Source organism: Taudactylus pleione, unplaced genomic scaffold (genome assembly GCF_031769625.1).
Source record: "Taudactylus pleione unplaced genomic scaffold, aTauple2 ptg000093l, whole genome shotgun sequence".
NCBI classification, from domain to species: Eukaryota; Metazoa; Chordata; class Amphibia; order Anura; family Myobatrachidae; genus Taudactylus; species Taudactylus pleione.
The window spans coordinates 34,904,792-34,919,543 of NW_028284495.1; the positions used below are offsets into that span (position 1 = coordinate 34,904,792).

The 14,752-nt window shown below is 40.8% G+C and overlaps 1 protein-coding gene across 1 annotated transcript in view; it reads right to left on the reverse strand.

The window, feature by feature from the left end:
• The window catches only part of LAMA1 (laminin subunit alpha 1), a 185,188-nt gene that overhangs the window by 137,335 nt on the left and 33,101 nt on the right, over positions 1 to 14,752 (reverse strand). Inside the window, exons 2-3 of the mRNA XM_088469670.1 lie at positions 6,461 to 6,631; positions 2,828 to 2,940 (exon numbers count right to left, since the gene is read on the reverse strand). Of these exons, the coding sequence (XP_088325796.1) occupies positions 2,828 to 2,940; positions 6,461 to 6,631 (284 nt within the window). The remainder of the gene's footprint in view (positions 1 to 2,827; positions 2,941 to 6,460; positions 6,632 to 14,752) is intronic.

Consider the following 14,752-nt stretch of genomic DNA (forward strand, 5'->3'; position numbering starts at 1 on the left):
AACCTAATCCCCCCTCTAAGTGCCTAACCCCGCCTACCCCGCTGCCTAAACCTAAGTCCCCCGAGGGGGGGGTGCCTAACCCTAAGTCCCCCCCGGGGGTGCCTAAATCTACCCTCCCTCCCCCTAGCCTAACCCTAACCATCCTGAGGGGGTGCCTAGAACTAAGTCCCCCCCAGGTGCCCTAAACCTAACCCTCCCCCCCCCGCGGCTGTCCACTCGCGGCACTCGGCATCACTACAATCGGGATTTCGGGCGCCTGTCTCCCGGCGTCGGGAAAATGACAGGCGTCTAGATCTAGACGCCTGTCATTTAACCCACGCCGGGATAAAGCAGTCGGGAAGCCGGCTGTCGGGATCACGTCAGCCGGTTTCCCGATTGCATCCCCTGTAGGATATACACATACTGTATCTGGATAGTGTTATGAGAGGACCAAGTAGGGACAGTGCCTAAAAATAGATGCATTTACAAAACAATAAAAAATATATTTGTTTGTTATTACTCTGGTATGTTCAAAAGATGTAAAAATAAATGTTAAACATAAGCAATGCAGACACTTCAGGGTAGATTCATTTAGCCGCCTTAAGCTAAGATTTTTAGCATACACGCTCTCATGATTCGCACTATTCAAGTGGGAAATGCTGACTGTCGTGATGCTACATCCCCAGTACAGAGAAGCTATTAGGTGGCCATAAGCAAAGTATTTGAGGTTCTTAAAAGGTGTCAAATGGCTGAATTTTTTTTTACCTTTTTTAGTAACAGTGACAAAATAAAAGTATAAAGTATTTTTAGACAAATTAAAGTTTCTAGAATTTTTGGGGGTTACAGAAAATGTATGTAGTGTGATTTTTAATTCTCAAAATACATGTCGCACATACTGTAACTAAAACCATTTTTGAACTGTATTACACAAAGTATGCTGTTTAAATGCTTCCAAGTGCTATATTATTCACTGGGCGGTGTGTGCCAGGGGTTCTGCATTGAGTCCTGACATTTTTACCTCAAAATAAATGTATTCCCTACTTTTCACCTACTCAGCAGCTGCAAACTAAAAGCCACATTAACTACCATTAACTCAACTCAGATTTTCTAGCAAAAAAGTTTTAACCGTGACAACCCACGTTAATGGAACTCACAGCTAACTGAATTTGGGTCTTCTAATTTGTTTTTTGGGGGTGCATGTGGTCCTTGTCTTCCTAGTTTGAGGGTCTAGGTATCTGCCTTCACTTCTAATTTACAGTGTGGGTTGAGTAAAATTTAAACCAATAATGGCATAAAGTCTTATTGATACTGTACTTTAATTTGCATTATTTATTTAAATTAACAATAATCTAATAAACTAAAATAAAATCACAGACAAGGTAATTATAAGTATGTTAAATTATATCATAGCGTGTCTTCTAATGGACTGTTTCCAACCTTTCCTGGAAGAAAAGTGACTCTCAATTAATTTTACCTAGCTGATGTGGCCAATAGTGTCGCTTGAGTTTAACATGCCTGGATGAGAGTGTTACCAGCTGGAAGAGAGGTTAAATGGGAGAGATTTTTAAATCTCCACAAGGTGCATCATTACTCTGTAATTATAGCAGATGATTTGCTGGCTTTCTTTTCTAGGGCCAGAAGGCATTTCTTTTTTTTTTTCTCAAAAAGTTCAGCAACTTCATCACATCACTCGACAGGGCGATTAAAGGCTTACGTAGTCTCACCTGAACAATTTGTCACACTGCTTAGTAAACACAGTCGTTGCACCTTCTGTTTCATAGTCTTAATATTCTAGCTACAGCAGCTTTGTTTACACAGAAACATACTAGCACAGAGTTCAGGTAAATGAGAATATAAATCTTTTACTATAAAGGTAGTCCCAAGCAATTTCTAACTTACAGTGCTGCTTTGATCTAAGGAAAAAATGTTGTTTGAACTTCACTTATTCACATTTATAATAAGTGTTGGGATTGTACCATCTGGAATAGCAGATTGGATTGAAAGTTTTTGATTACTGGAATTCACACTTAAAAGCTGAAGTATCTAATTAACTGGTACAGTTACAAGCTTTTGGGCACAAGAGAAAAAGCTGAGCATCATTTGTTTAACTTCTACCTGAAATGACAAAAAACAAATCTATACCAATCTATACAGCACAAGAAGACTCGTAGCCATAACCAAGGCTATGTTGTACCATTGGATGTGTAGAGAGCTTCAGGGAGAAGTACACTGAAGCAGAGGATATAGTTAAGCAGTAGTAGGGAATACCAAATCTCCTTAAACCTGGAAGACAGCTGTGCAGTGATACGAGTTTAATAGAGGATTTAGGATCAGTCAGTCTTTTTAGTATGCCTTGCTCCCTTATTATAAGAGGTTTGTTCATAGACTCCACTGAAATGGTGCTCAAGTATACACTGAAAAGAGAATAGCGCAACAGAACTCTATCTATACATGCTGAAATAAAAGTGAACGTTTTTGTAGATAGAAAGAGAGTTCTCCTTTAGGGCATGTCTACTAATTTTTCAAGTCAATGCAACTTGAGAAACTTGCCAAGGAGATCATGTGACCCACCTCTGCTGTCTACATGTACCGCAATCATGCACTTCATATACAGAACTGAAATAAGACATCATTTCACTTGGTAACCCCTGAGCTGTGTATTGCATTGCTGTGGACAGCTTAGACTGAATAGCACAGCGACCAGTACATTTCAGTGCCACTGCATTTCCCCAGTAGTTTTAGAGATCAAAACTTGATCTCTTGTGCAGACAAACCCTTGCTGAGGGAAAAACATCCGTTTTCTTATAACTAGATGACTATTAAACTTCACAAACAATGTTATAGTTACTTGTTTTAAATCCAGCGTTAAGGTGACCCAGTGGTACAACCTTCCATTCTGAATACTGGGACTTTGCCACCAGTCGTTAGTGCCATCAATAGCATTGGAGATTGGGTGGCGTTCTGAAAATCAAAAATATAAAACATATTCACTTAGAAACAACGTATGCTAAACAAAGTGAGGAACAAATGACTGAATCCCATTACCAAAATGTGTAGGGTCATTTTGAAAAAAGTTACTTCACAATTCCTGTCTATCGTTAGTGTGTACTCCACCCGCCCCCTGCCCCCCTGCTATATCCCAACCGACTACACACTAATTATAGTTTAAACAACATTTGCACAGCTTTTTAGGGTTCTGTGATTTATTTATTATGTATATGAGTAAAGCGTGGCTAGACAAAGCATGATAAGTGCTAGATAATACCATCAGGCTAGAAGAAGGTTGCTTCATCATAACCATATCTAACTGCCCAAACTATATATCACTTCCTTGCACCATTTTAAACTTTTAAATCTAAGCTTTGTTATTAGGGAGGCATGCCTGATTGTGCAATTATCACCATATAAAGGAAATGAGCGTATATTATAATAAGAACTGCCAGCCTACCACTTAAAAAATATAATTTGGAATAAAATATTAGGGCAGACACAACTGATCATGCAGCTCAAAATTGTTTTACTTAAGCAATTAAAATCCAATCACTACCTGAATTAATTTATATGCATTCAGGCTGAGAGTGTAAAATGCTGCCAGTGCACCCTACTGCCCATCCGCTGATAAACCCACCTACACCCAAACTGGCCTATATTATACTCAAACTGGTGAAATTGTATCTAATTGCTTCAGATTCTAATGCTGGATACACACTGGCCGATATATTGGCCGATCAATTGAACGGCCAATATATCGTGCCCCGTCGGCCAGTGTGTACAGATGATATGTCTGTGAACAACGTCGTTCACAGACATATCACATTGGCTGTGCTGCACAGCCAATGAACAGATATGTCTGCTGTGCCATTGGCAAGTATGTATGGGCGATCAGCTGATCGCCCGTACACAGGGGTGTAGAGGGGGGGGGATCCGCGAGCGGGTGCTACTTACCCGGGTCCGGCACAGCTCCCCATCCAGAGCAGCTCAGCACACACTGTTGTGTGCTGGGCTGCACTGGGAGACTGTCCAAGGCTGCTAAAGCAGCAGCCCGAGCAGTCTCCTTTGCCAAAGGGGAGAGCAATCACGCTGATCGCGCCCCCCATTGGCTGTGCATCGGTCTGAGGGGCACACAGCGCCCCCCTCCCCAGCGCTGCAAATGGGTTGTTGTTTTTTTCGAAGGGGGCGTGGCCACACCTTCCGCGATTAGTCCACGCCCCTGGCCGCCGGGACACGCTGCAGCATGCAGATGATGGTCGTTCAGTGTGTATGAATGACCATCATCTGCAGATATATCTACCCACCTTTAGGGGTAAATTTTCTAAGATTCGAGTTTGGTTGAGATTGCAATCTCGGGTGAGTTTAGGCATTTTTTTCAACTCGCAAATTTACTAAAGATAAACTCGGGTGAGTTTGGGAGAGATTTCTCTCTCATCGCTGAAAAACTCAGGTGAGCATGCAAACTCGAATAAACTCACCATCGGCCAAACTTGAAAGTACTTTCACTGAAAAAGATACAACTCGGGAATTTACTGCGAGTTTGGCAGAAACATACACAGATCAGTTTGATTTGTGTTTTTTTCTGCACGGAATCAGTATTGTAATGGTTAATTTAAAAAAAAAATGTAGCCCCTTCCCCCAAAAGCATAACCAGTCCTGGTTCCTAAAATTTTAAATATAGGGGGGAAAAATGCGTAGGAGCTCCCCTATATTTAAAACTATCACCGGACCCAAACCGACCGGGGTGTAATGCCACAGCCAGGGGACCCTATCACCGGGTCTCCCCAGCCAAAGCATTCACACCCCAAGCCGGTCAGCCCAAGCCAGGGATCTCAGGGGAGGTGGGCACCCCCCCCCCCCCAAGAAGGGGTCCCTCCTCTCCCGACACCCAAGGCTTAGTCTGAAGCCCGGTCGGTTTGGGTCCGGTGATGGTTTTAAATATAGGGGGACCCCTATGCATTTTTCCCCCCTATATTTAAAACCAGGACTGGCCCTGCAGCCAGGTGCTGGTTCCCAAACTACAGGGGAACCCTACACACTTTTTTCCCCATAATTTGAGGAACCAGGATTGGCTGGGCAGCGCGGGGCTGATTATGCTTTTGGGGAGGACCCTACGTTATTTTTTTAAAACATTTAACCCTTTTTTTTACAGGTACAACACAAGCAGCCTTCACATATCTCACTGATACGTGCAGGCTGCTTGTTCTGAAGAGTTTAGCAGAGAGAAAACACTGCAATCTTGGGTGAGTAATCTCATCTAAACTTGCTACTCGGGGGAGATATCTCGATGTGCTTCACCATCGGAAAACACACTCTCAGCTAATCTCACTTCTTAGTAAATTTGTGAGTTGCAGAAGCCTCAAATCATCCGAGTTTCAGTGAGTTAAATCGAGTTTAAAAACTGGAAAACTTAACCAAACTTGAATCTTAGTAAATTTACCCCTAATTGTGCAAAGGGTGGCACAGGCACACCTTACAATGTTTGCGAATTTTATTGGAAAAAAAACAGACTGGGAGATTAGATCTGCCAATGTGCACTTATTATTATTATTATTATTATTATTATTTGTGTACATAGTACCAACATGTGTTCTGAATATAGCCCTAATAGATTGCCCCACAGCTGATTAAAATCTTTGATGATAGCTTCTGTATTACAATTTGCTTAAAAAAGAAAAACACCTAAAAACTTCTAAAATGTAACTATAAATTGCCTTATACACTAGAGCAGTGGTTCTCAAACTCGATCCTCAGGACCCCACACAGTTCACGCTTTGCAGGTCACCCAGCAGGTGCACAGGTGTAATCATTCCTCACTGACACATTTTAAAAGGTCCACAGGTGGCGCTAATTATTTCACTTGATTCAGTGTGGAGACATGGAAAACATGCACTGCTTGGGATCCTGAGGACCGAGTTTGAAAACCTGTGCACTAGAGTAACTATTGACTATTTATCAGAAATAAAGCTACTTTAATAAGGCTTTTTATTATTGGCCATAATGCTTAATAAATTACATAAGAAATATAACTATACCTATCAACATAGTAAAATAATTTAAACATAAACAAAATGAATAAGTTGCATACATATTTTTTTTGTTTGGATAAAATTGCATTATCTCATTACAACTGTGATTTTATTGTATACAATATTTAATAGGTTAGGAATTATATTTAATTCTAATATAGTCATAAAAATATAATAGAGCAAAATGTGAAATTTAGGTAGGAGTAATATTGTTTTACCTTTGTATCAGATTATGAATTATGCACTGTATAAAATTATTGGGTATAAACTGAAGGTCAGCTGTGCATCAGACTTTTAGGGACATTTTTGCAATGACATTGCTACACAAACACACACACACAGACAGACAGACAGACAGACAGACAGACAGACAGACAGACAGACAGACAGACAGATAGATAGATAGATAGATAGATAGATAGATAGATAGATAGATAGATAGATAGATGAAGAAACTGTACCTTTTGGATTAACACTGTTCTGGTCACAGGTACGACATTGTGCATTTCGTACTATCCTTCCTGGCACATGTTCAACCAGTTTGCAAAACATCTCTGGTCCCATTTCCCCACATGTAGCATTAGTGGTGATTTCTGCATTGCTGGCAAGGTTTAATATAGCAGGGAACAAGCCTAAAAAGAAACATAAAACAATAAATGACTGTTCTTTTTAAGACAATTGTCGCTATTTATCTTTTTGTAAACTTCATAATACTGTACTGTATTTTGAAATTACCTATTTTATAATAAAAATATTTTAGCAACTAGCTTACTAACATTTTAGGGGAGTGAAGTAATAATGGTTGCAAACACTTTTCTTTTTTAATTTTTCAGGATTACAAATAAATTTAAATGCAATACAAATGTAATATACAGGAGGAAATCATGAAAACACAAAATAAATAAATAAAGTAATGAGAAATTTGAAAAAGAAATATACTGAATACTCTACACAGACATAACAACTGAAATAATCTAATTGTTATGAGAATAAGTGCAGGAGATAAGATATCAGGGCATAGCAGCACAGACACAGACTTAACCCAGCAGACAGAGCTGTTCATAATAATAATAAGAGGAATTTGCAAAATTGGCAATTTCAGAGCTCTTGAAACATGAACACAGATAACAGAATCCAAAAGCTGTTTTTGGCAACGGAACTGTGTCTGTAACTAGAGCACAAACTAGATAGACAGACGTGCAGGCAGTGTGGCACAGAACACATAATGTTAGTGTAGTATCAGGAGACGGGCCAGCTGGAGGAATAACGGAAAGACCACATACTCATCGATTTTTGCCCAATTTGGTCTAAATCAGTTACATTTGAAAACCAATTTGCAATTGAGCAAAGAATATCACAAAATTAAAATTAAACCTCTCACACTATGGGTGCAATCCTATTCCGTGCGAAGGGTGCGAGTTGCCGTTGCAACGTCGTTAAAACACCAGCAACGGAATGGCACCTCGAGCCCTTCGTGGCCCGCTCTGAGCCCGAATTTATTTAATTTTGCTCTAAGCCTATGGGGCTGCGAGCACTTTTTAGCAAATCCAGGCTGCCATCAAGCGCGACCACTGTTGCGATGACTCCCATCCACGAGAACATCTCGTGGAATAGGACTGACCCCAATGTTCTAATTTCCTGCAATAATACACAAGATGGGGCTGATACTGAGATAGAAGCAAAGCAAAGAAAAAAAAACTAACATTGCACCTTTTTTTGTACTGCAAATGGAGATTTAAAATGTGCAGAGATATTAGGCACATACACACTGAGCCTGATTCAGAGCCGGACGCTCTTGAAGAGCGCTCGCTCTGAATCAGAGCATTTTTTTTTTGTTGCGGCCTCCTGGCCACTAGCTAAGCTGTGGGTGACCACCCACAGCTTTTGCGAGCGGCCAGGTGATGGTCGCGACCATCGTGGCTTGCGACGAGACCCTTGTGGTTGGGTCTCGTCCGTTGCAAGCCCCAGAGAGTTTCCTGCTGTAACAGAGCAGGAAACTCTCCACTGACATCACTGGTGATGTCAGTGGTCCCTCCCACAAATGGCAGGCGTTCCTTCGGGAACGCCTGTTTGTATAGCCACCCCCCCTGCCCGCCTCCAAAACGGGGCGAGCTATCAAAATCGACAGCCGCCCCCTTTTTATTGCGAGACCCGTAGCAACGTAGCATGCGCAGTGAGGGACCATTGACCCGCTTGCGAGCGCTGTGCACTCGCGAGCGGGTCTGAATCAGGCCCACTTGACGATGTGCTGTATTAACGATATTGGTGAAAGATTTCCCTTGAATTTTCTGTAGTGCAGGACAAACGATATTGGGTGTACACACTGACAGATATCTTTAAAGATATCTGTCAGTGAAGTCATCCTGCCACATCTCTGAACAAGCAATGACGATATTGTCAGATTGGCCTGCATGTGCGGGAGCGCGCATTGTTGGTCGTTCACTACATACACACTGACCGATATGAACGATATAGCGTTGAACGATATCATTATCGTCCATATCGTTCATAAATATCGTCTAGTGTGTATGCGGCTTTAGATTTGAGAAAGGCGTGTCCAAACTCAAATGTAAATTGCAATCTAAAATTAAATTTGTGCAGCATTTGTGGACTAGTGGCCTGATTCAGTAAGGATCGCTAAAACAACTGCGTACGTAGATCAAGCAATTGTTAGCCATTACGCATGCGCATAAGCCGCACTGCGATTACAGACACACAGAGGAAACCATCGCAGAGTGAGTGACAGACTATGAGCGTTCGGGGGTGGTGACGGTGGAGTGGTCATAAAAACGCAGGTGTGTCTGTCAATTTGAACACCGTTGCATGGGCGTGCATAAATTAGCCACTGCGATTGCATACGCAGCTGGAGTACTCACTACGTGCAACGAGACTTGCAGTTTCTGCAGCAGGTCAGACATTCTGTAAATGTGCGTGACTGGCCAATGTGCCTCGATGGTACCGATGTTTATGCAGGTAAGCGACGTCATACGCATGTGAGAAGGCAGCAAGGGGCGTCTTTATCCCGGCTGTGCTTTGGCATGCATTTGCATATTTTCGCTGTTGCGTTCCATTTGAATTTGCAACTGCAATCGCATTAGCGATCCTTACTGAATCAGGCCCTGTATGCAAAAAGAATCCTGTATTTACCCTGCATGCAATAAAATAATGTATTGGGACCCCTTGCATTGTAACATGGTTGGTCCAGATACAAAGTTACCTGTTTTTTTGCTTTGCTCCCAACTCATAATCAGCCCAGATAACCGCATGCACAAACCTGTCCGGTCACCAGGTAACAGAATTTAGTACCAGCCAATTATAATCAGGCCCAAACAGATATTGATTTGACTGTTGATCATTTTGGGCAAGTATGATCTAAAATTATCTGACAATTAAAAAAAAAAAGTGTGAGTACCATAACTGCACAAAGCACTTGACATTTATTTTTATAATGATTATAAAAAGCTAACTTTCAATAAAAAGTACAAACTACAAATAATACTGCATTTATTAAGATATGCTCCAGCTTTTGAGATCATGAACTATAAAACTGATATTAGATAAGTTACACATAGTGATTAAAAAAGTACTGTCATTACCCTGAACCTGTGGTATGGCTCTTTAGCAATTCTACAATTCTTAGGCACTGGCCTTGGCACATCGATAGACTTGTGAGTGATTCAGAATTGGAATACATAGGAGCGTATTTCCCACATTGCGAGCATAGAACAAAATGTGTCTGAGGACAGGCATAAATACGCGTATGCACAACTCTTCATTGCCCATAATTCTGTTGACAGAACTTGTGAGCATACTTGAATACGCTCGGCTCCAGAGCATGCACTGTGTGAAAATATGCAAGATACTGTCATATACAAAACTGACTTGTGTTTAACTTTGCATCATCCCAATAATGCATAAAATACATAAGGGGCACATTCAATTAAGCCATACTTGCCTACCCGAAAATCAGGTACCCGAGCATCCTGAAAATCAGGTACAGCTCCCGCCACCACCCCCCCCCCCAAACCCCCAGGAAAGGAAGACTAGCCTCCCGGCTGCCGCCCCCCCCCTCCTCATGGTAATAAGGGAATACCCCGCAGCAGGGGCATCATTTTGGTTCCGCCCCCTGCTTCACAATGCTGGTAATCCCGGAATTGTGCAGCGGGGGCATGGGCCAAAATGCTGTGACCGCATGGCCAAGCCCCGGCTCCGCCCACAAATGCATGTCAAGCCCCCTTGGTTTGCCGATCTGGCTGCCCCCTCCTGGAAGGGGCAGACAGAAAGTCGGCAACTCTGAATTAAGCCCAGAAACTGCTGGGACCTAGCTCAATAATAGATGATATACAACAGGCTGGTTACACACTGGTGTTGGAAAACGTCTGTGACACTACAAGTCATGTATGTTATATAATGATTCAAACTATATTTCTTGTGTGTACACTCTGTACTTTCATATAAGCATTCACCAGCCTATTTCTCACTGCAGATGTCAAGTGTAACTCCCTTAAGAAAACAAGGTCCAAAAATCTTATACTCAGTGGCACTGGGTTAGTTATAGGATATATCATACAGCCCATTAAGAACCTTTGCAATCTAGCTGGGCCATTATACAATAGATAGCACATATCCTTGTGTAACAAAGCCTATTTTCCTATAGATTGTAAGCTTGTGAGCAGGCCCTTCCTACCTCTATGTCTATCTGGTATTACCGAGTTTTGTTCTATTACTGTTTCCAATTGTAAAGCGCATAAGAATATGCTGAGCTATATAAGAAACTGTTAATAAATAAAAATAGAATAAATAATTATACATGAATCATGATATTTAAATTAGATTGATAATGGAAATTAAAAGTAATAATCCCATTTAAAGTTGAAAAAACACTTGTGAAAATTTAATGTGCTAACCTTTCAAAGAGTATGTTCATATTTAATAACAGTTATTTATTATTATTATTATTACCAGTTATTTATATAGCGCACACATATTCTGCAGCGCTTTACAGAGAGTATCTTACATATCAGTCCCTCCCCCAGTGGAGCTTATACTCTATATTCCCTATCACATGCACACACACACACATACGCACTAGGGTCAATTTTTTGTGGGGAGCCAATTAACCTACCAGTATATTTTTGGAGTGTGGGAGGAAACCCACACAAGCACAGGGAGAATATACATACTCCACACAGTTAGGGTCGTAGTGGGAATCGAACCCATGACCTCATTGCTGTGAGGCAGTAACGCTAACCATTACACCGTCTGTGCTTATGAACATTTATTTATATTGCGCACACATATTACGCAGTACTTTACAGAAAATACTTAGTTATTCACATCAATTTCTTCCCCAGTGGAGTTTGCAATCTTTGGGGGCAATTCAACCCAGCGCGATGAGTTCCCGGAGCTGTTCAATTGACCGCGCTGTTAAGACCAACTACAAGTTTTTCACAAAGCTCCAGCATTTCAGTTACCACAGCCATTCTGAGTGGACATAGACTCACTCGAGGAGTCTATGTTTTCAGGAACTGGATCCAATGCTGCGTTTGAGCATGCAGCTGCGAGGGCTTCGGTGGGCGTCTCAATACAAATTCCGCCGGCTGATGCATTAGCATATTTTAGCAATTGCTAAGCGGCAAAATTCGCAAATGCGTTTGCATTAGTGTACAACGCTGAATCAGGCCTTCAGTCCATAAAACATGTCACTTTGCTCATTTAGTTATTGGAACACATTGGAGCCAAATATGTAACAGCTGGAAGTAAATTATATCGTTTGGTGACTCTTATGAACAATGGCTATTAAGTCATATTTGGAATGAGAACGTTATTGTCTTTCTCAGCTGTGACACATTTATTTTAACCAAAAGCTGCAGGGAAATACCCTGCGAGACAAAGGGGACTATTTATTGTTTCCACATGGCTTTAGGCTACATAAACAGAACCAAAGAATGTTTATTTAAGGTAAAAGAACGTTAATAATGTTCATTGTATTTACTTAACAAATTCTCTTTGCAGCCACCATTATTAACATTATAGTGTAAATATATTCCCATCTGTTTTAGTTTTTAAGATCTGTATTGTTTGGGCTCTCTATACTATCACACAGCATGGGTTACAACTTGTAAAATCAACAGTCATTGTTTGTCTTCTGTGTTTGGTGAGGGCTCATCAACGGGAAAAGAATTGTAACAACAGGCGCGTAGGAGCCACTGTTTTTTGTTTTACGGGCTATGTGAAAATAGTGGTCTTAAAACCTGAAAACACCTGGCCAAGAATAAGACTCCTTCTACTGAGCAGGAAATGAGTGAGATTCAGAAACACTATCACTCCACACACACCAGACATCTGGGGCACCTCCCCTAGGCATCCATGGCTGGGTTACGGGGGGAAATGGCACCGGATGTTTACTTTCCTAGTCTCTGTATTTATGTCTTCCTGTAAGATGTTTTAGTTTGTTGTAGAAAGTTATGTGAAGTAGTTAACTTATTTATACTGTTTTTTTCCTTTATGCATGCAATCAATATACATATGTGTGAGTTATATTTCCAATATCTCTGTATAATCACAAATGTTACATGCCACATAGTTTTCTCTTTTTAAATGTAACAAGAATAATAATTTGGCAAACAATTGCTTGTAAAGTAAATACATATTTAAACCAAAATTCTTCATCATCCCAGATGTAAAGAGAATGCAAATTATAGAAAAAGAACAATGAAAAAATAACCTATGGGAAAAAAAGGATGCAAGTTATTTTTCTTTTTGATAATAAAATGCTGACAAATAATTTAAAAACGGACCTTTTCTTTTATAATGAATCATCATTTTGAGATACAACGCCTATCCACAAAACAGATACACTGGAATGTTTTAATAGATTTAATGGTTATCCATCAACAGTTAAATCAACAATCAGCCTAGGGCTACAACCTCTGTCTTAATTAGAAGGCATTTGTGTAAACATGTGCAAACACGCTGAAGAGATCTGATGTCTCCTTTAACACATGGAGATTTTAAATGGTTAATTATTAGAAGCAAGAAAAATGTTAAATTGGTTTTGGGAAAGATTTCCCAGATAAAGAAATTAATGATGAGTAGAATCACTTGTCCGTTTCAGATTCTTCAGTGATTTACATTTTGCTCTAAATCTTCCTCCTTATTCCTTATCTGTACTAACGTGTACTAAATAAAAATAATTATTTCAAAAGCGTTTTTCAAAAACAATTATTTAGCATAGGTAATTCCAATTAGATGACAAGTAGAAAGGAAAAAGAACATTGTGTAGTGGGTGAAATGGGCTATGTTGGTAGGCATGTAATGGTATGACTACAGTTTATTATGCCTCAAATTTAAGGGCACCCGTTCCATGAATACACGTTTTGTGTAAATCCATTCAATCACCTAATCTTCATTTTATAACATATATTATAATATACACCATTTGCATAATGTAATACATTTGAAAATTTTTGCCTTAAAATGAAAAGATGGTGATGAAAAATGAAAGCAGATGTTACTTATTCTATACGGAGGATCCCAAGGAATGAAAGGCTTCCTATTGTTTAATACTTTTGTTTATGGTCTTATTTCAGCACATCTGTCTGAAGATTTCAGTTCAAAGCTTTCAAAGATATTTGAGGAACAGGGAGAAGTTAAAACTTTTAGTAACTTTCAAATATCAACATTATTTTGATGAATATAATAGCTCACAGTGCTGAAATGATCTAAAAAGCCATCTGATAAAGTAAAAGCACCAGCCATTTAAGTGTAAAGTGAAAAACAATATATATACTGAAGAAAAGATAACAGGAATATATTTTGACAAGCTTCCTAAAATATTAGTTATTACCAGGAAATTATGGGGATGTAGTCATTAGGTCGACAAACATAATGTTGACACCACAATGTGGAGTGCCGTATGCTGGCATGGGATGTAGTTGGCCGCCGGTCTCAATCCCAACAGCGGAATCCCAGCAAGGGATTTAACATAGATGTCGAAATACCGATGCATATTTTAGTCCCAACGCCTGAATGCCGAGGACGCTAGCCCGAATTAAGGTAAGTCCGGGGCGCCCTTAACGTTAGCCGCAGAGGGGAGAGGGTTAGGATTAGGGGCTCTAGCAGGGTTAGCGTTAGGTTGGGGGGGGGATTAGGGTTAAGCACCCCTAGGGGGGAAGGTTGGGGGTGCGCGGAGCGGGGGATAGGTTTAGGCACCTCCAGGGGGGGAGTTAGGGTTAAGCACCACCACGGGCGTTTAGGGTTAGGCACCCCTCTGGGAGGTTTAGGGTTAGGAGGGGGAGAGGGGAGGGTTAGGTAATTTACCTGACACTATCGGGATTTCATCCTCTCAGGCTAATGCTGTCGGGATATGAACCGGCAGCTAAACAGCTGCCAGCCTTTCAAACCCATTCCTGCTGACACAAACTAAAAGAATTCAACAGATCCTTGTATATGAAGCTGCAGGCTGCTGCTCCTCCATGTCAGTTACACTGGGAATGTGGTGCTTGCATATGATGCCACAGCCACGATCCCAGTCTAAATATACAGGGATGCTGCTCTCACTTGCTGCCTGCCAGGGTAGGAAACAGCAGTGTGGTTCCACTTCCAAGTGGGAGAGGGCACATAGAGCACACCAAGAAGTTGTGCCGGCCCAAGGCAGCTATATTAACCACTACACCACAATAATGCCCACAATAGTTCTATTTTAGTTAAGATCTTTGTGTATGTCTTGTTTAAAAACAATACAATAATGT